At 37.5% G+C, this 26,178-nt stretch overlaps 1 protein-coding gene across 1 annotated transcript in view; it reads left to right on the plus strand.

Moving 5' to 3' along the window:
* The first annotated feature begins 6,491 nt into the window (after nucleotides 1–6,491).
* The window catches only part of rapgef4a (Rap guanine nucleotide exchange factor 4a), an 86,018-nt gene continuing 66,331 nt past the window's right edge, over nucleotides 6,492–26,178 (plus strand). Inside the window, exons 1-3 of the mRNA XM_084421780.1 lie at nucleotides 6,492–6,691; nucleotides 17,252–17,394; nucleotides 17,612–17,700. Coding sequence (XP_084277906.1) covers nucleotides 6,609–6,691; nucleotides 17,252–17,394; nucleotides 17,612–17,700 — 315 coding nt within the window. The 5' untranslated portion in view covers nucleotides 6,492–6,608. The remainder of the gene's footprint in view (nucleotides 6,692–17,251; nucleotides 17,395–17,611; nucleotides 17,701–26,178) is intronic.

Consider the following 26,178-nt stretch of genomic DNA (forward strand, 5'->3'; position numbering starts at 1 on the left):
TTTATCTAAAACAGGAACAGAGGACGCCGCTCGAATCGATCCTTTGCAAGAAGGGCGTTTTTGCTGTTTTGCCGAATGGATACGGTAAGAGTCTAATCTACCAGTTAGCTCCGCTGGTAGCTAAGCGAATGGGGCTTATTGTTGTGATTGGTCGTAGTGTTATCCAATTGCGTGCAGTGAGATTTTCAAATGCATGCTTGGTGCCGCCCCTCGAGCTGGCCGATTTTCATTAGTCGACGCCAGACCATTAATCTTTCAGATTTAGGTCTGGATTTCCAGGCTAGTTCAACCCGGAAACTGTAGCAAAACGTTGCGCACCGGTTTGAGCTTGAAAGTGCCCCAGCTCAGAGATCCACTCGTTGACGATCACACGTTGATCTGATTGGTTACAGGTTTGTGACGTCAGAAACACCAGCGATTTCAAAGCGTGTTTTTGAGACTGTCTTTGGTTCACTGCAGTTTTAAGGAGAAAATACTCAGCAATGGTGTCGACTTATGAATTTACATATGGTTTGTCTTAAAGCATATTAAAAACACCACATTAAAATCTGGATTTTCACCACAGGGGGACTTTAAAAAAACAGTACAGAAAAAAACTATTCCTTTTAAATAAATTCTTTCGATACTGTTATTTCATGAAATTTCAAGTGGATGATGTGGTCTAGTCGAAGTATGTAGTTTTTGTTGGAAATGTAAACTGTATTTTATGGTCACAGTGCTCTGATGATATCTGTGTATTCCCATAATAAACAGACCCGTTACCCACCTGTGAGTGAGCTCTAGTGCTGCGGTTTGCACACAGGACCAGCGTGGCAAAGCACAGATTACATGCCTGCCGCTCCTTCACCTGGCAACCACGCAAAGCCCTAAAATGCAGACGGGCATTTGTTTAGGACGCCTCTTTCTTCTTTTTCAAGTGTTCCTTTGTCATGGCAACCTTTCAAACAAACCCTTTATCTCCTCTGTGTCTCTGTCAGGTCCTGCTGATGTGATCAGTGAGATGAGCAGGTTTTATCTCTCGGACACATGATCAGTGCAGTCTTCTGGTGTCAAAGTACAGCTTTAAAGGGTTTTTGCCTTCGAAGCGTTTTAGAGAACGAGCTCAAACTGCTCAAAATCAGTCATTTACAGCCACGAGTATAAAGACTTGTCTCAAGCTAATTCATTGTTATCAGTATGAAATTGTGATGTTTTGTTTCTCTGCCATGTTTACTGATGTAAAAACTCATTTTCTTAGCACAGAAATAGGTGGCATCATTTTAGCTGCAAATATAACTGATAATAAACAGTTTTTAAAATGGATCTATTTGACTATTTCTTACTTTTTTTTGACCAAGTCTGGCTTTTTTAAAAGATTGAAATGGAATTTTTTCTCTACTTTCATGTTTACATACTTGTAACACTGGCTGATAAGAACAAGTCTTCAAGTTTTTGGCCTGTTTTCAACACCGGAGGAGTCTGTGAGTCCCATTAATGAATGGAAATACTTCACTATTTAAGTGCATTCTATTTTTAATAATATTTATGATGAACTGATGATATGGGCTTTCAGCAAGCATTCATTGATGACAGCATTTTCTTATAGGCCTCTGGATGACTATTCATGTTCAAGTTCAAACTTTGTTTTTGCTAGTCATTACTCTTCCTCGTTCACATCTGACTGTAAGGAAGTATATTTAAATGAATAGAAATTCATATAACTGACTCTTTTTTTATAAATATCCCCAATTTTTCACACAGTGAGCACAACAGCAGTCTATGTGAGCTAAACTGTGGAACAATTTCTCATTTCTTTGCCACAAAACGCACTTAATGACAACATATTTCAAATTACATGCATTGTTACAGGTGTAACATGCTGTTTTAGGTGGATTTCAGGGTGTTTACGACGACAACGTTGTCAAAAAGATCCCCATTCACACAAATCCGCGAAAACGACTAAAAACGTTGTATTACTTATGCCAGGCCAGTAGGTGGTGATGTCACTTTGTAAAGAAGCACTCCTCTATATCACATAATATGTATGGACATGACATTAGCATTTTCACAAATTTGCATTTTTGTAGTTTAGGCTACACAGAGATAATCACGATAGTATCGGTCTCAAAAACTCACACTGTGTGAAACTTGTTTTCCAAAGTTTGCATTTTCAGGCCCACAAAATGCCATTGTCGTGTAAATGAACGTCCAAACCGCATAGAAAACTTTCTGTTTTTAGTTGAAACCGCTGTCGTGTAAACGGCCCCCTAGTTCTGTTTGAACAAGACATAATCAGGTTATCACAGATGTAGTCTTCCTATTTCATTACAGTCAAAAGGGGTGAATTTAGGAATAAGTTTGTACTGTAAACATGGTATATAGGCTACTGCAAACAGAAGAGAGCTGTCATTCTTGTTTGGTAGAGAAATACCAGTCGTTGGTGTTTTTTAGGTATTTGTTTAATGAGTGACAAAGTGTGTTTGTTGAGTGAAACCTTTGCTTGTGTCATTGAAGAAAGACTTGATTTGAGACATGAAGTGTTTTGGTAGTTTTGGTGCATTTTGGATATGAAATTTACAGCTGTGCCAAGCTGAAATTACTGACAAGCATTTAAGTAAACTAAATTACAGTGTCTTTTCTATTGAAACCTCATTTAAATATTTATAACTACACGTTTGATTTGTACATTTAAAATATAACTTTAAATTTAATACCTAATAACACACTACAGATTATAATCAAGTACTTTGCATGTGCTTTAGTATGTTAGTCAACACATCAAAATAAGTAAAACACGACAAAAAGTATATGATGATATATTTTATCATCAAGATATTAATGTTATTAATTTGACGTTACTACAAAATGCATCTTTAAAGTGTACTTAAGAGTAAAAAAAATAGTCATGAAATAAGTTTTATTACATTCATATATAATCTGCAAATATAGATGTTTTAAATATATATATTCGAAGTACACTACAAGTGCATACTCAATGCAGTTGAGCACACTTCTTTTTCACAAAGGGAATGTCCTTTGTGGCTATTTTTATTTATGTATTATTATTATTATTTAAATCTACCATAATTATATAATTGACTCTTTTCTGATTGTACAATAGTGCGATTTTATTGCATTCACGTGTTTACCTAACAACTAATACAAAATGTATAGGTGTTTATTTAATTTTTAATTTGGAAGACAGAACATATTTTGTGAAGTGTTTGCTACCAACCATTGTACATTTAAAATGACAGGTTCAATCTAAAAGCATTGTATTTTTGTCTCTGGAAATAGCCTACAGTAATCAAAGAAAAGAAAATACAGTACTAGAAAACCATAGGTTTAGTTCTTGCAGTAAACACAGACTCACAGGTGAAAACTGAAATGGTCTTTTAAAGCCTATCATTGGAGCGTAGGCTAAACAAATGAAAAGCTCTGTACAATTTAGGTCTAAACAACTTTTGCACATTTCCGACTCTCAAAGCCAAATGGAGGTGTTGCCACCTGGTGGACTAATGACTTAATGACGTCACCTTCCGTGTACACTGACCACGTGACACTGAGTACTTTAAATTAAAGTAACTGCATTGCAACCCTAAACATTAATAACAGTTACATCAATATATCATAAATCAATGATAACAATCAACATTAAATTAATCTCTTTACAGAGCCTGCGGTTTTGTAGATAACTGAGAACTCAAAGCACAGGTTGCGCACAATGTTTGATCTAATAAAATCAATGTCTTCTTTTGTCCATCTGTTACCAAGGATACAGTCAGAGGAATGTGGAGCATTGATGTTCAACGCTCATCTTTTCTGTCCATGAGGAAAATTAAAACACTTACAAGTATATTTATAAGTGGAAATGAGGCTGACTATAACTGTGTCGTATATTAATACACTGATGTATTTATTTAAATGTTTTGTCAGTAACTCAGAGTGTCACTGTACCCTGTGCCTGCCTCTCCCTGCAGGGCTGTTTCCTCTCGGCTGCTGACTGGACATCTTTATAATGAGACAGAGCTACAGTGCGTTAATGTGCTTGTGTCTGGGACTGCAGAAAACAGAGAAACACCCATTTTCCTAGAGTTACACCCACGTACCACTGGCTTTAAACTGCGCACCAACACTCACACTCAACACTGTTTCCATATTGATCATGAAGAACTTGTCTTTCAGTCTTCTTTCATGCTTCTTCATAAATGTGAAATGTAGATGTTGAATAAACACTGCCAATGTACTGTGGCTTTAAATGTTTTTGGTAACACTTTATTTTACAGTCCTGTTCCCCATGTAGCCTACATACTATTCTTACAGTAATTGCAATAACTGGGTAATAACTAGGTACTAACCCTGAACCTTATCCCTAAACCTGACCTCAACCCATTACTCAGTACGTAAGTACACATATACTGTAAAATAAACTGTAACCATTTTTTCTTTCTTTTTTTACAGTTATTATTTGGGCTAAAAACTACATTGTTTAAACTTCACCTTAAATTAACATATATTATTAACAAACAATTACAATCCCCTAAAGATTTATAGTATATAGTAGTTTAACAATAATAAATTAAAAATAATAATTAAATACGTTAAATTACACAAAAATACTTTATGTATTTATACCACTTTATTAATCAGTGTCTTTGCTGCTGACCTTTGATGATCTGTTTGTAAAAGGTCTTATTGGGTCATATATGATACCATATCAACAGTGTTGGGGAAAGTTACTTATAAAAGTAATGCGTTACAATATTGCGTTAGTTACTTTTTACGGAAGTAATGGATTACTTTTGTATTACTTTTTCCTCATGTGGGCTGGGCTTGCTTGTTTGTTGTTAACAACAAAAAAGTTATATTTTTGGCAAATGTAAAGGCCCTTTCACACTAAAAGTGAAATGAATAAGCCTCCGGCTGAAGGAAATGTAAATCGACGCCTGTACAGTAGAGGGCGCCGCTCAAACAAACCTTTCTGCTGCCATCCTGAATCACAGAAGAATAGGATGCAGGAGAAGAACATTTGGCACTGTCCGAAATCAAATGGCACACTTCAATTGCACTTACGGTCTTGTGGACTTATCAAACTTAACAAGCACGCGTGTAGCGGCCATTTTAAGTCAGCAAGACCGTGAGTGCATATGAAGTGTGCCATTCAATTTTGGACAGGGCCAAATGTTCCTCTCCTGCATCCTATTCTTCTAGGGTGTCCCAGTTGACATTTTAGGTGTCAGAAGAGTACTCGCCTTATAGGTCTAATTGCGCCCTCAATGCACACTTTTGGTGAGCCTGCACTTAAGCGAGATCCACAGCAGATTTCTACCCGACATTCAAAGCGGCATTACGTCACGAACTGTGGACTTGTAGAAAGACTTCTGGGACAGGGCTTTTGACACCTCAGCAATAAAAAAAAAAAAAAAAAAACATGATGTTTTGTTATTAGTAGGCTATGGTTCAATTGGATCATCAGAGGTCAGCAGCAAAGACATTGATTAATAAAGTGAGATTAATATTTGTGTAATTTAACATTTAATTATTTCAGGTTTGCGTAGTATTCTTAGTTTGCTTTTCACTGTTTTCATTCATTTTGAGGAATACTGAATCTGTTTTTGTGCCAGTGAGAGGAGTAAATGCTCTCATTTAGTCTAGATCTACAGTAATCATCATGTTCACACACAGTGAACACAATGCCTCTGTATTACTCCTGATTTCACTCAACATGAGGACAGGAGAGCTGTCAGTCAATATGGGAAACTAAGTAACTTGCATAATATTACTTATTTGAAAAAGTAACTCAGATATTGTGTTGTAAATTTAAAGGTTATGTGTTAGGCTACTTAGTTACTTGAAAAAAGTAATCTGATTACATAACTCACATTACTTGTAATGCGTTACCCTCAACACCATTGGTAAACGGCAGAAAACCTCTTTACCCAATCTACTACATGCCTTCTGTCGTCTGACCATCTGTTTTTAGACTTTTTTAGCAAGTAAAAGCCCTTTTAATATAATTGTAAAAACATCCACCTTCAAGGCACGGTACACGTGTTTTAAAATCCTTAATGATTTTTATAAAGTAAATGTAACTTTTATGGACTCGACTGATAGCTACTGGACAGAATCAACTTTACTTGAATGTCCACACATATTTGTTTTTGTAAAGAAATCATGATAAAAAAGCAATTATAATACCTCAGGATTTGTAGGGACTTTTAAACAAGAGTCGAATGGGTCTGGAACAACATGAGGGCGTGTTTAATGACAGAATATGTTAATTGACAACTGACCCGTTTGATGTCGTTGACAATTGTCTTAGTTAATTGTGTTCACTTATGTAGGCTATAGCAAATTATGCTGGAATTTTAGACCAAAAAAAAAAAAAAAAAAAAAATTCCCCAGGCGGTTAAACATACAAAACCACTGTATATGATACGTAGGCTACTTTTGACTAGACACCTTATTGCTCTTCCCCGTGTGACAACTAGCCCCGGTGTGTTTCGGTGTGTCAGCAGTGTGGGCGGCAGCGGTCGCTCATCGCTCAGAGACTCAAACTCGATCTGCCTCAGTAAAGTCTCATGCTGTTCATGATCAGGTGCGGGCGATGCGAACTGTAGTTTTACTCCATGATTTCACCGAAGATGGTCGCGACACACTCCTCCAGCCACCCGTCCTCTTCTGCTGAGTGGATCATCTGTCTGGATAAGAGGTAGCTATTACCCGACACAAACTTCATGGTGTTCTTCTGATCGACCTGCAGCAATCTTTTGCACATCAGTGCCTCATGGAAAACACATTTGATTTGTTAAACCATATTAGAATATAAGTTTCATGTGTCAAATGCGATTGTCAGTGATGTAGATGCAGCATTTCATTCTCTGCGCGACTGATTTTAGATGTCAGATGGATTCATTGCAAGCTTCACGTCAGTGAATCCAGTGTGTGTGAGGGTAGTTTGTAAAGGGTTGTTTGTTTGTCTCCTGGAAGAGGTCACCAGTGCTGCAGTGCTTGTGTTACTGCAGACGCTTTCTGCTGTGTGTGTGTGAAGGGCTTTAGTAATAGAGATGAAACTTCACCCTCATGTCATGCCAAACCCTGCTGTATTCATTTATTTCTTCAGAAGAACACAAAAGGAGAGGTTTAGCAGAATGTCCAGGGTGCTCTTGATGCAGTAAATAATAATGAATGTGATTTGGTGGCTCAAGAAGACGTCTTACCAGCATTAATGAGGGAAAGAACTTAAATCCTATGAAGCATTGCAAATGACATTCAAATGAAAGATGACAAAGAAATATAAAACTATAGATTTATAGATGTTGCTTGTCACTTATTTTACATTTATTGCAAAGTAAATATTTATGCATATTTGTCAGGAGCATGGGTAACACTTTACAATAAGGTTCATTAGTTAACATTAGTTAACTACCTTAGTTAACATGAACTAAGAATGAACAATACTTCTACAGCATTTACTAATCTTAGTTAATATTAATTTCAACATTTACTGATATAGTATTAAAATCAGAAGTTGCATTTGTTAACATTAGTTAATAAACTAACATGAACAAACAATGAACAGCTGGATTAACATTAACAAATATTAATAAATATTGTAACAAAAATGTATTGATCATTGTTAGTTCATGTTAGTTAATACATTAACTAATGTTTGCAAATGAGACCTTATTGTAAAGTGGTATGCTTTGTGTTTGTTTCTGTATCCGGTGACCTAGTTTTCTAGTCTGTCATCCTCATTCAGTTCACCTGTTGTTAATCAATTATCTCATTAGTCTGCTCATTAGTTCTGGTATTTATACTCCCTGTTTTTGTTCAATCCTTTGTCCTGTCTCATCTACGATTGAGGGTACATTTACACGACATTGTCAAAACGATCCACATTCACACAAATCCGCGAAAAAGACTAAAAACGCTGTATTTTCTGCCAGGCCAGTAGATGGCGATGAAACACAAACACTATAGACTGAACACATAATACGCATGTGCATGTCATCGTTTTCAGATATTCGCGCTTTTGTTGTTTACACGGAGACCGTTTTCAGAAATGTGCGTTTTCAGGCACCCAAAACGCCATTTTCGTGTAAATGAACGGCCAAAACACATAAAAAGTTTTACTTTTTTAGTTGAAAGCGGTGTCGTATAAACAGCCCCTTAATGTGTTTTCCTGAGTTGGATTTAGTTTAAACTGTTTCCTTGGACTATTCCTGTTGTGGGCTTCGTTAAAATCATCCATTAAAAGTTTCCTAGCAACCAATATTTCCAAGCTTCAAAAAGTACAAAAACATAGTACAAGCAATCCATATAAATCGAGAGGTTTAATCCAAGCCCTCTGAAGAGATATGATTGCTTTGTGTGATGAACAGTTTCAATTTAGGCTTTTCTTGACATATAAACAGTGACAAACACACATACATAGAGCACATCAAATATGCCATACGGAAGTTCAGATGTGCTGAACTTTAGTGAGTCTATGGACTCTGCCCATGATAGCCTAGAAACAAGACATCTAGTATATATCCAACATTATAAAGCAGTTAACAAACATTATAGTCTCGTTATCAAACACGGAGCAGAGATTTGTGTGTAATGTGTTTATGACACACTCTAATGGGCTCCGACCGGCTCTTCCTGCAATGAATGGCTCCATCTTGCTGTAGATCAATATTTACACATCTAAAGCAGATGGACACATGCCCGCTGAAATTAGGAAATATGCCAGCACTCAACTCTCCATTCCTGTCTTTATCGCCTTTTACCTGACATTGTTTTGATGGAGAGATGGATGCATAACAGCAATGTCCAGAGGTGTTGAGTGGAGCTGTCTTTGATTTCCACTGCAGTGGTTTCCCCTCTGACTCATACGACAACAGATTGATTGCTGTTTGAATTATATGAACGGCATAAATTGAACTATTGAGGCTGAAAGTATGGTTGAGTGTTTAACTGTTTCAAGTGAGACTGTTTTAAAATGCAAATCTTGAGTAAAAGATTGAGAATAAGGCGAGGAAGTCCATAAATGCCCAAGTTTAACTAACACCTGAAGTTAGGAGGTTGTTCAAATCATTAACCCTTTAGTTTGAGCAAAAGTACTTACTACCCAGCCAACAGGAAACAGAAGTTTGGCTGCACTGTTAATCATTTTGGATGCTCTTTATTTTACAGTACGTTCACTTACAGTACGTACTTACAGTGTACTTACCTAAGAAAGTACTGGGTAACTACATGGGTTAAGGATAGGTTAAGGTGTAGGTTCAGAGTTAGTACCTAGTTATTATCCAGTTATTGCAATTACTATAATAAGTACATAGTTTGTACATGGGGAACAGGACTGTAAAATAAAGAGCTACCAAAATTTTTGTGTAAAATTACAGTATATTTCAGGTTAATAATTGCATTACTTTCACAGTAGGACTTCTCCTATGTCTAACTAGCCTGGGATTCCCTATGCTGCCTTGCGCGCAGCGCGATTTTATTCACGCTGCTAGGCAGCCTGGACACCATGGACCAGATTTTCCCCTCAAAAAGGGAACCAATCACAGAACGGGGAGGGAGCAGCAAGACGATGACGACGTCTATGCGACACACCGAAGCAGTTTGTTTACACTCACCTAAAGGATTATTAGGAACACCTGTTCAATTTCTCATTAATGCAATTATCTAATCAACCAATCACATGGCAGTTGCTTCAATGCATTTAGGGGTGTGGTCCTGGTCAAGACAATCTCCTGAACTCCAAACTGAATGTCAGAATGGAAAAGAAAGGTGATTTAAGCAATTTTGAGCGTGGCATGGTTGTTGGTGCCAGACGGGCCGGTCTGAGTATTTCACAATCTGCTCAGTTACTGGGATTTTCACGCACAACCATTTCTAGGGTTTACAAAGAATGGTGTGAAAAGGGAAAAACATCCAGTATGCGGCAGTCCTGTGGGCGAAAATGCCTTGTTGATGCTAGAGGTCAGAGGAGAATGGGCCGACTGATTCAAGCTGATAGAAGAGCAACTTTGACTGAAATAACCACTCGTTACAACCGAGGTATGCAGCAAAGCATTTGTGAAGCCACAACACGCACAACCTTGAGGCGGATGGGCTACAACAGCAGAAGACCCCACCGGGTACCACTCATCTCCACTACAAATAGGAAAAAGAGGCTACAATTTGCACGAGCTCACCAAAATTGGACAGTTGAAGACTGGAAAAATGTTGCCTGATCTGATGAGTCTCGATTTCTGTTGAGACATTCAGATGGTAGAGTCAGAATTTGGCGTAAACAGAATGAGAACATGGATCCATCATGCCTTGTTACCACTGTGCAGGCTGGTGGTGGTGGTGTAATGGTGTGGGGGATGTTTTCTTGGCACACTTTAGGCCCCTTAGTGCCAATTGGGCATCGTTTAAATGCCACGGCCTACCCGAGCATTGTTTCTGACCATGTCCATCCCTTTATGACCACCATGTACCCATCCTCTGATGGCTACTTCCAGCAGGATAATGCACCATGTCACAAAGCTCGAATCATTTCAAATTGGTTTCTTGAACATGACAATGAGTTCACTGTACTAAAATGGCCCCCACAGTCACCAGATCTCAACCCAATAGAGCATCTTTGGGATGTGGTGGAACGCGAGCTTCGTGCCCTGGATGTGCATCCCACAAATCTCCATCAACTGCAAGATGCTATCCTATCAATATAGGCCAACATTTCTAAAGAATGCTTTCAGCACCTTGTTGAATCAATGCCACGTAGAATTAAGGCAGTTCTGAAGGTGAAAGGGGGTCAAACACAGTATTAGTATGGTGTTCCTAATAATCCTTTAGGTGAGTGTATATCTATGGATCCAAAATGGCATCAGACACGAAGTTACCTTTCGATGCTGCCTTAGATAGTGTTCTAAGTAGTTTAGACGGCAATATTCGCTGAATGCCATCGTGTACACATAAATCTTTGACCCATCGTCGAATTTCTGTCGCTCTACATACATCATCTGGTATAATTGAAACGATTGGCTATGAGCTACGTACAGGCGCATTTGATAGACATTCGTAGCGCCCAATAAACGGCTCTGGGCATTCGTAAACCACGCCTCAAATACGAGAAAATTAACATGTGGTTCCCAGACCACATCTCAATGAGACAAGGTCTGACGTTAGCCAGACTAATGTCTAACTGCTCTTTCTGAAATTTCTAGTGAAATCTACTGGCAATTTCTGTCAAGTTTTTGCATTTGTACTGTAAAATAGTTTGGTTTAACTGTGAGTTTACAGTGTTGCAAAAGAAAACCCGCCACAAAATACTGTAAACAAACAGCGTCATACTGTAGTTCTGCTGTGCATGTACAATGAAGGCACCCAGCATGCAGTGCGGCATGAATAGATTATGCTGTGGAGTTATTTGATATGTGTTGGCTTTATCTGTGCTGCTGAATTTATTCTTGGCTCACTTTTTAGCAGTTTGTGTTATTGGTTTATTTTAAAATGTCAATTTATGTAAGTGTTTTTATTATTTGTTGAGTGGCACCATTGTTGTTTTGTATGTGGAATATTGATGTCTGTGCATCATTAGATGATGCTTATTAGAAGAAAAAAATCGTGTTGCAAGATGATGTCACATCTGTCAAAGAAGTACCTCATTTGCGTCACTATTGTGAAATACAAACAGTTATGAATTTGAAATAATTTATTAGAAAAATAGAATCTTCATATTCATACTAAAATTGTTTGACTAACTTAAAATCAGCCAATTAGCCAATTCATTTCATGTTCTAGCTTGTCTGAACATGGCTTGATCACAAATTTGAATTCCCATTATGGTGACTTCAAAATTACAGTGGTAAACAATTAAATTTCTTAAAGTGGCATGGTTAAATATAACTTTATAATGTGAATTTATATCATCATTCTGCTATTGTTTCAAAGTTATTTATATTAAAATTACCCAGCATGACCATTTCATACTAAATGTTTGACTACAGTAATTCTTTTTGTAAAATAATACTCTTTGATCCTGTAAATTCCTGGCAATTTTGTAATTTAATTACATTTACTACTGATGTAATTGCATTAAATACTGTATAGATTATAAAACAATTTCATATAAAACAATAGTGGATTTAACATCAAAATTCAATATCTAATGTAAAAATGTATGGTTTTATTGTAACCTTCTCCCTTTACACATTTTGGTCAGTTCAAGAATAATTTATGCAGTTGTAGATTGTTTATTTGAAATAAATCAAAAGTGCAGTTTCGTGTCTGTTCTTGTGTTGTTTAAATGTTTGAGGTTGATATGGGATTTAGAGAGTAATTAGTACAGTAATCTAACTACACTGTTAAAGATGTTTTGAATGTTGATATTTGGAATGTTCAAAGCACAATCAGAAATAACATTTTCATAACTTAATGGGAACTTCATCAAAACATTCAGAACATATATTTTGGGTTAGGAGAGAATCTGAATTCAAACTGTGTTGTTCCGATGAAACCTTTGAGTTAATGGTGTTGGTCAAGTTTACAGTGTTTTTTAGGTTTTGATGTAGAACTGTTTGCATAGTAAATGGATTTTTAGTCCCTGTTAAACACGCACAGACACACACTGGCACATGCTCACATACGTAGCTTATTGTTTGCACAGGTGTGTCTGACCTTTAAGTGGACATGTGCTTTTTAGTAGAAGAAAACGGACATCTAATTTTAAGCTTAGACTAACCTTATATTTAAAATGTTTAGCTTTAAATTAAATTTAGTTTCAGCTTCAGTCTGTTCAGTGACTGTCAGATTACTTCACTGCAGTTGCGTGCGCACTATGGTGACAGAAAAACAGCAGTAACGAGTGGAGGAAGATGCCCTTTGAAGCTAAACGCAGAAGTTTATGGTTGCAAGCCATTAAACGAACAGTCTGGACTGATAAAACGACTGATGCGACGATTATCCTACTGCTAAAGCATGAATCTGATGTAAAAAATAGATCTAAATCTTACAGAATATTCACATATGCAGTACACAGAGGACATAATGTATCAGCCCCACAGTCACAGAATGATATAATATTTAATCATAACATTTTACCTAGAAAACATTTAAACCTATTTACCTTTTATTTATTATTATAATAAATGTTTCTTGATTATCAAATCAGCATATTAGAATGATTTCTGAAGGATCATGTGACACTGAAGACTAGAGTAATGATGCTGAAAATTCAGCTTTGATCACTGGAATAAATTACATTTTACAATACAAAACAGTTATTTTAAATTGTAATAATATTTCACAATATTTTTGTTTTTACTGTATTCTTGATTATATAAATGCAGCCCTGGTGAGCACAAGACACATTTCAAAAACATTAACATAAACTTTTTTGTCTGATTATGATTGTAACATTCAGGCTATGGAAGAAGATGAGGCGAGTGTAGCGGATCTATTAGCAGCAAAAACATAATTTACAAACACAAAAGCAAGTAATCCAAAACAAAGAATCACTAAAACAGTGAACATCAGACAAAAAAAAAAAAAAAAAAACGTCTGAAATACAGACTCTATATACACAGGAACTAATGATCTTAATGAGGAGCAGGTGGATGAAATCAAAAACACAATAAGTAACTATGACAACCAATGAAAACATGGAAGGAAATAAAGGAAACAATGAGAAACAAACTCTATAAAAGTCCATAAAAACAAAGTAAAAAAAACAACTGAATGTGACATTACTCCCTTCTTCTGGAAGGCGGCTCCTGACACCTACATAGGACCACAGATGATGAGGTATTAGCAGGACTAATAGTAGAAGAGACCATGGGAAAGCCGGCAGTGGACGAGACCACGGGGGAGCTGGCAGAGCCCAGAGCGAACCAGAAGCCAGTCAGGAGGATGGTGACCCATGAAGGAACCAATAGAGGGAGCCAGGGTGGGGTCATGAGCCTGTCTGACTGAGGGGACGCTGAGAGTTGTGGAGACCCAGGCGAAGTCCGATGGACCAAGAGATGAGGCGACACCGATAGATCTGGAGATCAAGGTGAAGCCACGGTGACAAGCGGCCAAGGTGGAGCCAGGGTGCCGAAGGACTGAGGCAGAGCAAGTGGGAGTGAGGACTGAGGTGGAGCCGAATGGAAGGAGGAACCCAACAAAGTCAAAGTGGTGGAGGACCAAGGCGCAGCTGAAGACCTAGAAGTCCATGGTGAAGCCAGAAGGACGACAGCCCCAGGTGGAGCTGAGGGAGTGAGGAGCCAAAGTGGAGCCGACTGATCAACAGAGCAAGTTGGAGTAGTGGGGTCGGAAGCCCGGGGCAGAGCCAGGGAATCCACACACCAAGGTGGAGCTGGGAACCGGGCGGTCCGAGGCATAGCAGCTTGGCTGGGCTGAGTAGGCAGAGGAGCCAAGGAGCAGAGCTGACACAGAGGAACTGGAATGCTTACTTGGAGGAGGATGGAGTGTGAGGCTGGACGGGACTATCAGTGACGAAGGAGATTTGGAGCTGGGCGGAACCAGTGGTGGCGAAGAATACTTGGAACTGAGTGGATCCAGATGCGACAAAGAAGACTTTAGGGCTGGGCGGGGCCGGTGAAGATGAAGGAGAAGCTGAAGAAGTCTTGGGGCTGGGTGAAACCAGCGGAAAAGGAAGGGCATGGACAGGAAATCATCAGTCATCAGGAAATTGATCACTCAAGACTGAGGTAGTCTAAACTCAGATTCTGGAGGATGGGGGCGACCACAAACTTCTTCATCCAGCTCCACCAAAACTCCCACTGGGACGGATGTAGGAACCGGCTCACACATGGTCAGACTGGGCATTAGTCTTTGTCTCCAGAATGGACGAGGATTTGTTTTGAGCATAGGCTCTGGCATTGGGTCTGTTGGACTCAGGCTCATTATCCGCGGTTGGTTTGGACTCTGGATCTGGGTCCATGGTAGTTGTGAGCAAAGAAATGGAATGGAAATGCTGCTGCTGTATCCATTTTATAATCCTTTCTGTGGTCTGGTGTTCTGTAAGGTTCGGACTGAGGAAGAAGACAAGGCAAGCGTAGTGGATCATTTGGCAGCAAAAACTTCCAAAACGTAGAATCAACAAAACAGTGTGCTAAGGCACATTCAACATCAGACAAAGAACAACTGAAACTGAGCACTCTAGGAACTAATGATCTAAATGAGGAACAGGTGGGTGAAATCAATCAAGTATATATATATATATATATATATATATATATATATATATATATATATGTATTAATTGTATTTTTAGGGTATGTTTTAATCAATTAATAAATAGGACAAGAAAATCTGCATCACGTTGTTGACACACATCAAAACAAACGCTGTTTGAAATGATGACTTTATGACTTCATGTCAGTCGTAAAAGTTCTCGCTATGCAAGACTGATCATGTTGTTATCACTTTGATCTGAGTGAAACCTAGAGATTCGGTCACACAAACTTGTACCTCTTTAGTTTGCAAGACATGCTATGACTGCAGTGTTATGCTTGACTTGCTGTGTGTGTGTGAGGTGTTAATTAGCTGGTACTGTCAATATCTCATTACTCTATGCTGCTTAAACCTTAAGCATTCACACGTGATCGATCTCAGTGCCATTCTGATGACATGGTAGTTACTAACAGTACCTACACTGTATCGGCCAACATTCAGCCTGCTCTGTCAGCACTAGCATTAGTCATCAAAATCCCATATCACTCCACCACTAGCTTTGTGTCACATATACATCATGATTTGTGTGATATTGTGTTTCTCACTGATTTGTGATCAGTCCATGAATAATGTTCATTCTCTCTCTGAGCTGGTGCTGAATAAATCAGGCCTGCTATATTGCAGGTCTTGAACGGCTTCAGGCGACAGCAGCAGTCAGAGGTCCCTTAAACATTTATAAACCCAGTCTCACATATTGATAGGTTCATTTAGCTCACTGTATTGGCACATATTTTTGTATGTGCTCTGGTTTTGGTGCATGATCAGAACTTCAAAGGTGTTGCTAGCACACAGACCAGCTCCACCATAGTGTGGATTGTGGAATTAAAAAACAATGTTAAAAATTATAATTTTTTCATGCACTGATCAGTTTTGAGATTTTGGATAATAGCTTTTCATAATGTTTTTGTTCAGACTAGTGGAAAGAAAACATGCAAAATACATGTTTATTTTATTGTACTTTATTTCCATCTGTAGATTTGAATTGCATTTCTTTAAAGGGGTGGTAGATTATGATTTCACTTTTCTAACTTTAGTTAGTGTGTAATGTTGCTGTTTGAGCATAAACAACATCTGCAAAGTTACAATGCTCAAAGTTCAAAGCAAAGGGAGATATTTGCTTTTAAAGAAATTGCTTTTTAAGGACTACAACAAACGGCTGGTAGGGACTACACAACATTCCTCCCGGGTTAGTGACATCACCAACCCTAGAATTTACATAAACCCCGCCCTCGGAACACGATTTATAGATTATCAAGACAGAATATGCTAACCAATGACTAGTAGATATCTACACATGAGCTTCATAAATTCACCAACTAAAGGCCCTTGCACACTGAGTACGAAATTATCGCATGCGTTTTTTCGCTTTTGTGATTCGGTGGCTCTGAATTGGCAAAACACCATTCAAAATGCTTGCTACGGATGCGAAAAAGGCAGAAAATCGAACCTGATTCGATTTTTTTTTTGACGGACGAAAGTTTCGGAGGCAGTGTACAAGCGTGATTGACATGACGTGAGGTCGTATTTATTTTTTAACGTGCGAAAATTTCGGACTCAGTGTGCAAGGGCCTTAACCATTCAGAAATGTTGTCTACATGTTGTTCTTCTTGAGTCTCTCCATCTTTCTGACTCTGGTCTGGAACATAAAAGGATAAAAGTTTTTGAAATTCAGTGCGTGTCTGTGTGAGGTAATCGAAGTTGCTAAGGACATGAGCTCTTGAAGCTCCGCCCTCTGTGTCGGGAGCAGCAGCTCATTTGCATTTAAAGGGACGAACACAAAAACGGTGCGTTTTTGCTCACCCTCAAAAAGTGACAATTTTAATATGCAATATAAAATATCTGTGGGGTATTTTGAGCTAAAACTTCACATACACACTCTGAGAAGTCCATGGACATCAGAGATTTATTTTACATCTTGTGAAAAGCGCATTATACCACCCCTTCAATGGCCGTTTTCTCAAATTAGTTTTTTTTTCTTCTTCTTCTCCTGGTGCATGGGACCTTTTCATTTTGGGTAGAGTATTCCTGTAATTTGATTTGTGTGTGTTGTCAGTCGAGAGGAGCGTTCGGGGGAGGATGTGGACATTATCTTGGCCCGTCTGAAAAGTGTGAAGGCCTTTGAGAAGTTCCACCCTGCTCTCCTTCAGCAGATCTGTCTGTGTGGCTTCTATGAATGTCTGGAGAAAGGCATAACATGTGAGTCAAACACACACACACACACACACACACATGCATACATGGTATAAAATATTTTTTTTGTTGACAGAATTACTTCGATTTATCTTGAAAAGTCAAATACTGTAAGGTTGCATTCTGACTGAGATTGGTGTTACAAGATGATTCTCAAATCGAGCACTAACTCCTCTGTTTGTTTATGTGTGTTTTTGTTTGTTTGTGTGTGTGTGTGTGTTAGTATACAGGCAGGGTGACATCGGCACTAACTGGTACACTGTCCTGTCTGGTTCTCTGGATGTCAGAGTCTCAGAAACAGCAAACCATCAGGTACATTATCACTTCAGTTCTGTTTTTAAATGCTAGAGAACAGAGCTCATCCTTTCTCTGAACTAGCAAAGAAATTTAACTCTGTCATTTACATGCATCATTTACCCGTGGCAGTGAAACACATAAACAAATAGTAATTAAGCTTGTCACTACATCAAATTGTTATAAATTGAACAAAAACCTCACAGGTTTCCAAATAACCACATAACAAATAATAATTATTAATGAATTATACAACTACTATAACTTAAATATATTCAACCTCACCCGGATACATACAGTAAACTCACGTGAAGCAATATGTACTAAACAGCAAATCTCGGCTTCATAATTGTTTATATCGTAGCAAATTTAACTATATTATCGTACAGCTCTATATATAATGTTGGATATACAGTATACTACCACAAACGGTTTGCAATAATTGCATGACGATAGAGAATTCTTTAAGTCTTTAATCACAAGTTTAAACTCGGAAACACGAAGGAGAACGTAGGAATATGGAAGTAAAATAATGGAAAAGCTTGTTGAATTGAGCTAATTGAAAAAATTAGGCATTGCATTAAAGGGATACTTCACCTCTGGGAAGATGAATGTGTATTTAAAATAGGTCATTTAAGTAGAAGAAATGTGAAGAAATTTTTGAATTTGGAGCTTTCTAGACTGAGAAAAGCCAGAAAATGTATTTTTGGCTTATGTGGATGAAAGACAACAACTCCCAGAATGCACTTGCTTCGCTGTCTTAGGAGGCCACGCCTACCGATAAGAGTGCGCAGGTTAAAACAACAAAGCTAGCCTACGTGATGAGTTTGCGAGGGATTTAGAGATTGTCCAAAATGTCCGGGATTCTGCTTTTGCGTTCTACAGTCGCCATTCATCATGTTTACTGTGGCGAGCAGGACGAGGCTGACGGCCGCGGGAGAACAGCGCGAGGCCGGTGGCGTGATTACTGAGACGCGCCGGGTCTCGCATCTCTCACGGAGGAGCGGGAATTTTTCTTAGCAATGGTAAAACGCACATCAACCGATCACTTGTTTAGCGTTCATGTAAACACTACATTCAAATTCACCGATCGGAATGAATTCAGTTAGATTGAAACAAAAGGTGTGCATGTAAACAAGGAATAGCGACCGCAGAAAGCAAAAGCTGAATCCCGGACATTTTGAACGATCTCGCCCGGCGGACAAGTCCGGGAAAAGGAGGATGGTTACTTACTCAGCTTTCTCCTACTATTCAGCTTTCTCCACAGAACAAGAGCCTGCTAGCTTAGCTTCCAAAGAAAGACTGACTGTGTGTACATTCTGTGAGTGAGATCCCACCCTGTATGGGCGGGCTGAAAACATGCGGAACAACGCCATCTACTGGCTGTAGTCTTTAGCCTCTGTCCAGAAAATCCTCCGATGACGCAAAATGACGATTTTTGCGTCATCGGAGGATTTTTTCCAGACAAAAAATACATAAATCTCTTGTCTCAGGGTCATATGAGGGTGGAAAGCATGGTAATTCTAAAATACTACAGGTTTTCTACTAATACAAAGCTTAATGCTAAATCCTGAAGTAACCCTTTAACCCTGCTTGCATTTTTAGGGCCCGAGCACCGATGGTGTGAGGACCCTCTTGGAATTGCTCCGTTTATTATTATTATAATGCATTGTTTTTTTAGGGCTTGCATTTTTATGGGCTGAAATTCAACATGGTTGTATATTTAAACTGTGAATATTTCAATTCAAAACATTTTACACACATTTTCATTATTAAAAATTAAATAATCCATATTCACCTTTCAGTTTCTCTTCCAAAATAGTCATTCCATTTAAAAATACAACCTATAATATTCGACAGGCAATTTTCGGTCCATTTTATTTCGCTTCCACAAATTCAGAAAATTCAACATTTGACATCCGGGAACGGCAGGAATAGCAGTAGATTGGCGATTAATAATCTCCATAGATGTTAGTCGAGCTCACCAGCAGAAGGTGCAAGAGGCTGCTGACGAAGAAAGCCATAGAGCAACGGATGAGAGACTCGATTCATTCATTCATAAAAACAAATTTACAGAAATGGAGCAAGCGGTAAGCATTTGTGATGATTATAGGGGCCAGTATATATATACACATATATACATAGTTTTCTATTTGAATATACTTTAAAAAATAATTTATTTCTGTGATGCAAAGCTGAATTTTCAGGATCATTACTCCAGTCTTGAGTGTCACATGTGACATCCAGTCTATCACATGATCCTTTAGAAATCATTCTAATATTCTGATTTATTATGAGTGTTGGAAACAGTTCTGCTGCCTAATATATTTGATGAAGAAAAGGTTAAAAAGAGCTGCATTTATTCAAAATAAAAAAATATTTTCTAATAATATAAATCTTTTTTACTATCACTTTTTATCAATTTAACTCATCCTTGCTGAATAAAAGTATTGATTTATTTCAAAAAAAAAAAGACTGACCCCAAATTACTGACCAGTAGTGTATATTGTTGTTACAAAAGATTTCTATTTTTAAAACATTTGCTTCTTTTTTACTTTTTTTTTTTTTACTTTTTATTCATCAAAGTATCCTAAAAAAGTATCACAGGTTATGAAAAAATATTAAGCAGCAGAACTGTTTCCAACTTTGATAATGAATCATCATATTAGAATGATTTCTAAAGGATCATGTGATAGACTGGAGTAATGATCCTGAAAATTCAGCTTTGCATCACAGAAATAAATGATAATTTAAAGTATAATAAATTGAAAACCAATTATTTTAAATTGTAATAATATATCACAATATTACTTTTTTTTTTTCAGTATTTTTGATCAAATAAATGCAGGCTTGATGAGCAGAAGAAACTTCTTTCAAAAACATTAAAAATAGTAATGTTTCCAAACTTTTTGACCTGTACTGTATATATATGGAAAAGCTGATAAAGACACAAAAGCTGCGTTTACATTTAAGTCTTCACAGCTAGTTTTGCACATGTAAGCAGCTTTCTCTACCGTGAATGAGATTATAATGTTATTTCCTGATGCTGATGTACAGATCAAACGTTAAATCTGAGGTAGACATATATTTCTCTCGGTTGTTTAGTTTTATTAAAAACGTATTATCACCTTATTGGGGATGTAGGCTATACCAGATATAGGAACAGGCAAGTGGACTCAGAATATGAACGTAACGCGTAAAGTTTCACGCTGAGTGATTCCCAGTGAAATACTGGCATAAAGTTGGCTTGACACTGCATAATCCATATTCACACATTTAGGGACCGTCTCTAAAGTTACATACGACATTGGTACACACGTTTCTAACTTCAATAGCATTTGAAGACAATGACTTGTAGTCATAAACCAACTGTAAATTGTTCATGTAGGTGTCAGGCATGATGCACACTTTTTAGATAGTTGATATTGAAATAAATATGAGAGCATGCGGTAGGCCTAGTGAAAAATAGCTATATTTACACATTGACAGTTTATTTTATTAAATCTAAAAAATCTAAAAGGTGTGCATCATGCCTGGCACCTACATGAACTCTTTAATTGGTTTTATGAATGTAAGTCTTTCAAATGCTATTGAAGTTGTATATCACCGGAGAAGAGGACAGGTGTGAAACTCAAATCAGTAAGTAAGAATGACAGGGATCACAGGCAAACAGGAACAGAACAAAAACAAACAAAGGGCACATTTACACAACATTGATGTACTAAAAATGAAAGAGTTTTTCCTTTGCGTTTTTCATGTACAGACGGCAAAGCTGTCAAAACTAGCCCAGTTCACATGGATCCGCGAAAACAACTAAAATCGCTATATTCTGCTGCCAGGCCAGTAGATGGCGATATCACTTTGTAAAGAAACACTACTCGCCTATAGACTGTCACCATTTTCAAATTGTATTTTTTTTATTTTTTTTACAGAGACAATAACAATATAGTTAAAAACGTGCAGTTTGTAAACCGGTATCAAAAGTTTGCGTTTTCAGGCCCCATAAACGGCATTATCGTGAAATTAACGGCCAAAACGCATAAAAAGTTTTCCGTTTTTAGTTGAAAATGATTTTGTGAAAATGGCCCCTAAAACACAAATGAACTAACAGAACTAAACATAACCCTGACACATACATACAATACACTCACGTAAAGTATATATATATAGATATATATATTACAGGGTGCGATTTGCCTGGGGGGATGCGTGGGATTTCCCCCTTCACTGTAAAAAATTTGTAACACTCCCAAATCAAAAATTTCAATTGACCAATAACATCTAAATTTTTCAATTGGCCCAAGTGAAAATCTGTACATTTAATTTTAGAATTTACAGAATGTCACCTGGGCCAATTGAAAAATTTTGATGTTATCGGTCAATTGAAATTTTTGACTTGGGAGTGTTACAAATTTTTTACAGTGTTTCTGGTCAATGTATCCCTGCCTCTGCTTAATAATTTTTATCCCCCCCTCAAAGTGATCAGTGCTACTACACTAGTGGCGAGACGGATCACAAAACTTATCACGGATCTGTGGTTTGATTAAAGTCAATTTTATTTAAAAATGCGCTACTTTGGCTGGCTCTGATATAGCTGCCGCAGCCTCTCTGTAATCACCACTCTGCAGACTTGCTCAATGTCCCGCCCACGGCGCTATCTGATTGATTACACCTCACGAGTAATAGCCTATCAACACTTGCGAGACGCCACTCACTTTTCATCAGGCCCACCCAAAACAAAACAAAAAAGTAAAAAATGTATATTCTAATTTTGTCAAGAATTATAAAAAATCGTCAATAAGCTCATAATGTGTACTGAAATAGTCTAAATGTTTAGTTTTAAAAACAATTTTAAAAAGCTGGCTATGTCTATTTTGATGTTTCTGCGCAAGTTCAGCAGACAGTGGGGTTCGGGTTTGTTCCGATCAGAGCTCGTGAGCGGAGAGTGCATTTCTGAATATTCCGCTCCGCTCGCTCATTCCGTAGGGTCGCTCGCTCAACCCAGAATGGCCTGCTGGTTCGAAAATATGTGGAATAATAAGGGCTGCCTCCGACTAAATTTTTTTTTTCTAGTCGACTAGTAGTTTAAGCCATTCGTGGACAAATCGCCTCTTTATATTAATTTTAATTACTTAAATATGCTATATAGCCTACAGGATAATGAGCGTTATGACCGTACGCATAAAACTTGCCACAAAGAACCGGTTAAAGTAATGATTATGAATGTGTCTAAATTAGCAAGGAGACATTTAATTGTTTATTAATAAACAGGTGTTTCCTGTGTCGCTGCAAAGATGAAGTTGACGATGCGGACTCGCCATGAACACCAGAGAGAAATGCACATTTCATATGGATTACATAATCAGAGAGTTTTGGTTTTGAATATTTTCGTTTAAAAGTAGACATTTCAAGCTTTCTGTAATAGATAGCCCATATTTCTCAAATCTGTGAGGCACAAGCTGAGTTTCGGCGCCCTCCAGTTCACGTGCAACGCAAGTGATCGTACCGGTGCCTTATTACATTGTCTGCTATTTGCTTCTTATTTATTAAATACGGGCAATTGGTTGATAAAACATTGATCAAAATTAAGATACAATTTATACAAAACGAAAATCTTTTAAAAAGAGTTTTCTACAAAACAAAACTTAATGAAGTCGTCAAAATCATGTTTTACCAAAAACAGTGCCGTTGCTAGGAGGGCGCCAGCGCCTCTGCCTTTCAGCGCCTCTGCCTCGCGAGTGGATGATAGCCCTGAAGACGCCTAGCAATGGTATACCTTTAGTGGTAGTATACCTTTAGTAAAGTTATACCTTAAGAGTCTTCGTAGCGCGCGAAGAGACAACGTCAATGGAAAATGTAACCCAGGTATGATGCGTAATGGAGATTCCAAAGCGCTCTTCTTTGGTCAGAACCACGGAGAGCGATCGCGAATAGGTCCGTCCTATGTACCGAAACTTTTAACTATGCAACAAAATATTTAAAGAGCATCAAGCTATTAAAATCTAGATTATGTATACGCACAGATAATATAACAATAGGCTATATTAGTCAATATTTTTTTATTAGGTTAAACAGTGATTGGATAACGTTTTTAATTTAAAGTTTTTAATTTAAGGCCCACCCACAATTGGTCTGGCCCATCCAAAATTGGAATCCTGGCGCCGTGCCTGGGCTAAAGCAAAGGTTTTTTTGATTGCTCACTCACTCTTGAGCGTCTGGCGCGAGTGATTTCAATGTTAAGTCAATGTAAGTTTACAGGCGTCTAGAGGTCCTGCGGCGCGAATGAGGCGTTTAGCGCGGAGCGGTAGACGCGAATGTGGCGAATTGACTTACACAGATAATGCATCTGTCTTTTCTATCATTTCACTGTAGCTCAGCATCGCGATGTAAAGTTAACGTTATTACTTTAGCTCTGCAATCAATCCGTGGTTCAGCAGAGGCTGATATATGACAATAGATGACATTGCAGCTAATTTATCTGATCCTGTCCATTAGCTTTGATCCATGTACGGCTTTTCAGAATGTCACCAAGTACAAATATTTATGTAATATTTCAGCGCGAAAACTCTAGCTAGCTAGCTGGGAACAATGAAAAGGGTCCAGAGCACCATATCATCATATTTTACAGGACCAAAAAAAAAAAAAAAAAACTAAAACTAAAACTGCAAATGAGAATGTTACTACAGGTAGGATGGACGGCAACTCTCAGCTTCAGCAGAACTCACAGTCCGAGGTTGACTCAAATGAACAAGGACCACAGTGTTGGGAAAGATAAGCTATTAGAGTAAAAATATTGCGTTAGGCTACTTCATGAGTTAATAAGAAAAAAGATTTTACAATTCCTGCAAATGCAGTGATGAAGTTCATGTTCTCATGATTTATTTTTATGAATAAAAATGTTTCAAAACATTCCCCCCTCTGTTTTTTTCACAAATCGCACCCTGTATATATATATATATATATATAGGGTGCGATTATATTTTTATATATATATATATATATATATATATATATACAGGGTGCGATTATATTTATATTTATATTTTTATATATATATATATATATATATATATATATACACAGGGTGCGATTTGTGAAAAAAAACAGAGGGGGGAATGTTTTGAAACATTTTTACTCTAATAGCTTATCTTTCCCAACACTGTGGTCCTTGTTCATTTGAGTATATACCATATATATATATATATATATATATATATATATATATATATATATATATATATATATATATATATATATATATATATATATATATACGGTATATACCTATATATTAAATCTCAACTGCTTGATTGCTTGTATCATTGCAAAATGTGAACTATATTATTGTCCTGGTCGTCATATAAATTTAGATACAAAAGTATATCCAACTTTATCCGTGAACTCACATAAAGCGAAATGTACTTTATAGCCTATCCCAACTGCTTGATTGTGTATAGCGTTGCAAAAAGTAAAGTATATTATCTCCGAGCTCTAATCTGCTAAATGCAACGATAAGGTGTTTAAAAATTCATCATGGAAAGCTGCTTTGAAACAGTTTGTATTGTGAAAAGTGCTATACAAATAAACTTGACTTGATAATAGAACATATGCTTGCTCATGCGTCCACTAGTTTAATCATCGTGGATAAACAGAAACTTTTGTAATTCACACAACTGTAATATATCACAATAACAGGCCTCCTTTATTTAGATACAAGACAATTATGATAGAATATTTACAGTTCGTCACTGCATTAACTGGCCAAATTCTGGTTGTATGTCCTTCAGTTGTTCTGCTTTTTTGTGTCTGTGAGCTAAACTAAAGCAAAGCTTACTTGAAAATAAATTTGTGGAGCTGCAATATCAGTGTGTGGACAAAAACAGCCTTTTTCCACCTTAGAAACATTGCTAAGCTACATAATATGCTATCAGTTTCTAATGCAGAAAAGTTAGTTCATGCATTCATGACCTCGAGACTAGATTACTGTAATGCTTTATTAGCTGGTTGTCCTGCATCCTCAATAAACAAGCTACAGTTAGTCCAAAATGCCGCCGCTAGAGTTCTTACTAGATCAAGAAAATATGATCATATAACACCGATTTTAACATCACTGCATTGGTTACCTATAAAGTTCCGTATTAATTACAAGGTATTGCTACTGACTTATAAAGCCCTAAATGGCTTAGCTCCAGTCTATTTAACGGATCTTCTATCGCACTATAATCCATCGCGCTCTTTAAGATCACTAAATTCGAGGCTTTTGGTCATACCTAGGATTTCTAGATCCACCAAAGGAGGGAGAGCATTTTCACATTTAGCCCCAAAACTCTGGAATAGCCTTCCTGATAGTGTTCGTTGCTCAGACTCGCTCTCCCAGTTTAAAACTAGATTAAAGACACATCTCTTCAGCCAGGCATTCATATAATACTTTTAATCTTACAGTTAAATCCGGTCTCTAGTTCATAAACGCCAGAGGAGAACTGGCCCCCGACTGAG

The sequence above is a fragment of the Rutilus rutilus genome, assembly GCF_951802725.1.
Source record: "Rutilus rutilus genome assembly, chromosome: 10".
NCBI lineage: Eukaryota > Metazoa > Chordata > Actinopteri > Cypriniformes > Leuciscidae > Rutilus > Rutilus rutilus.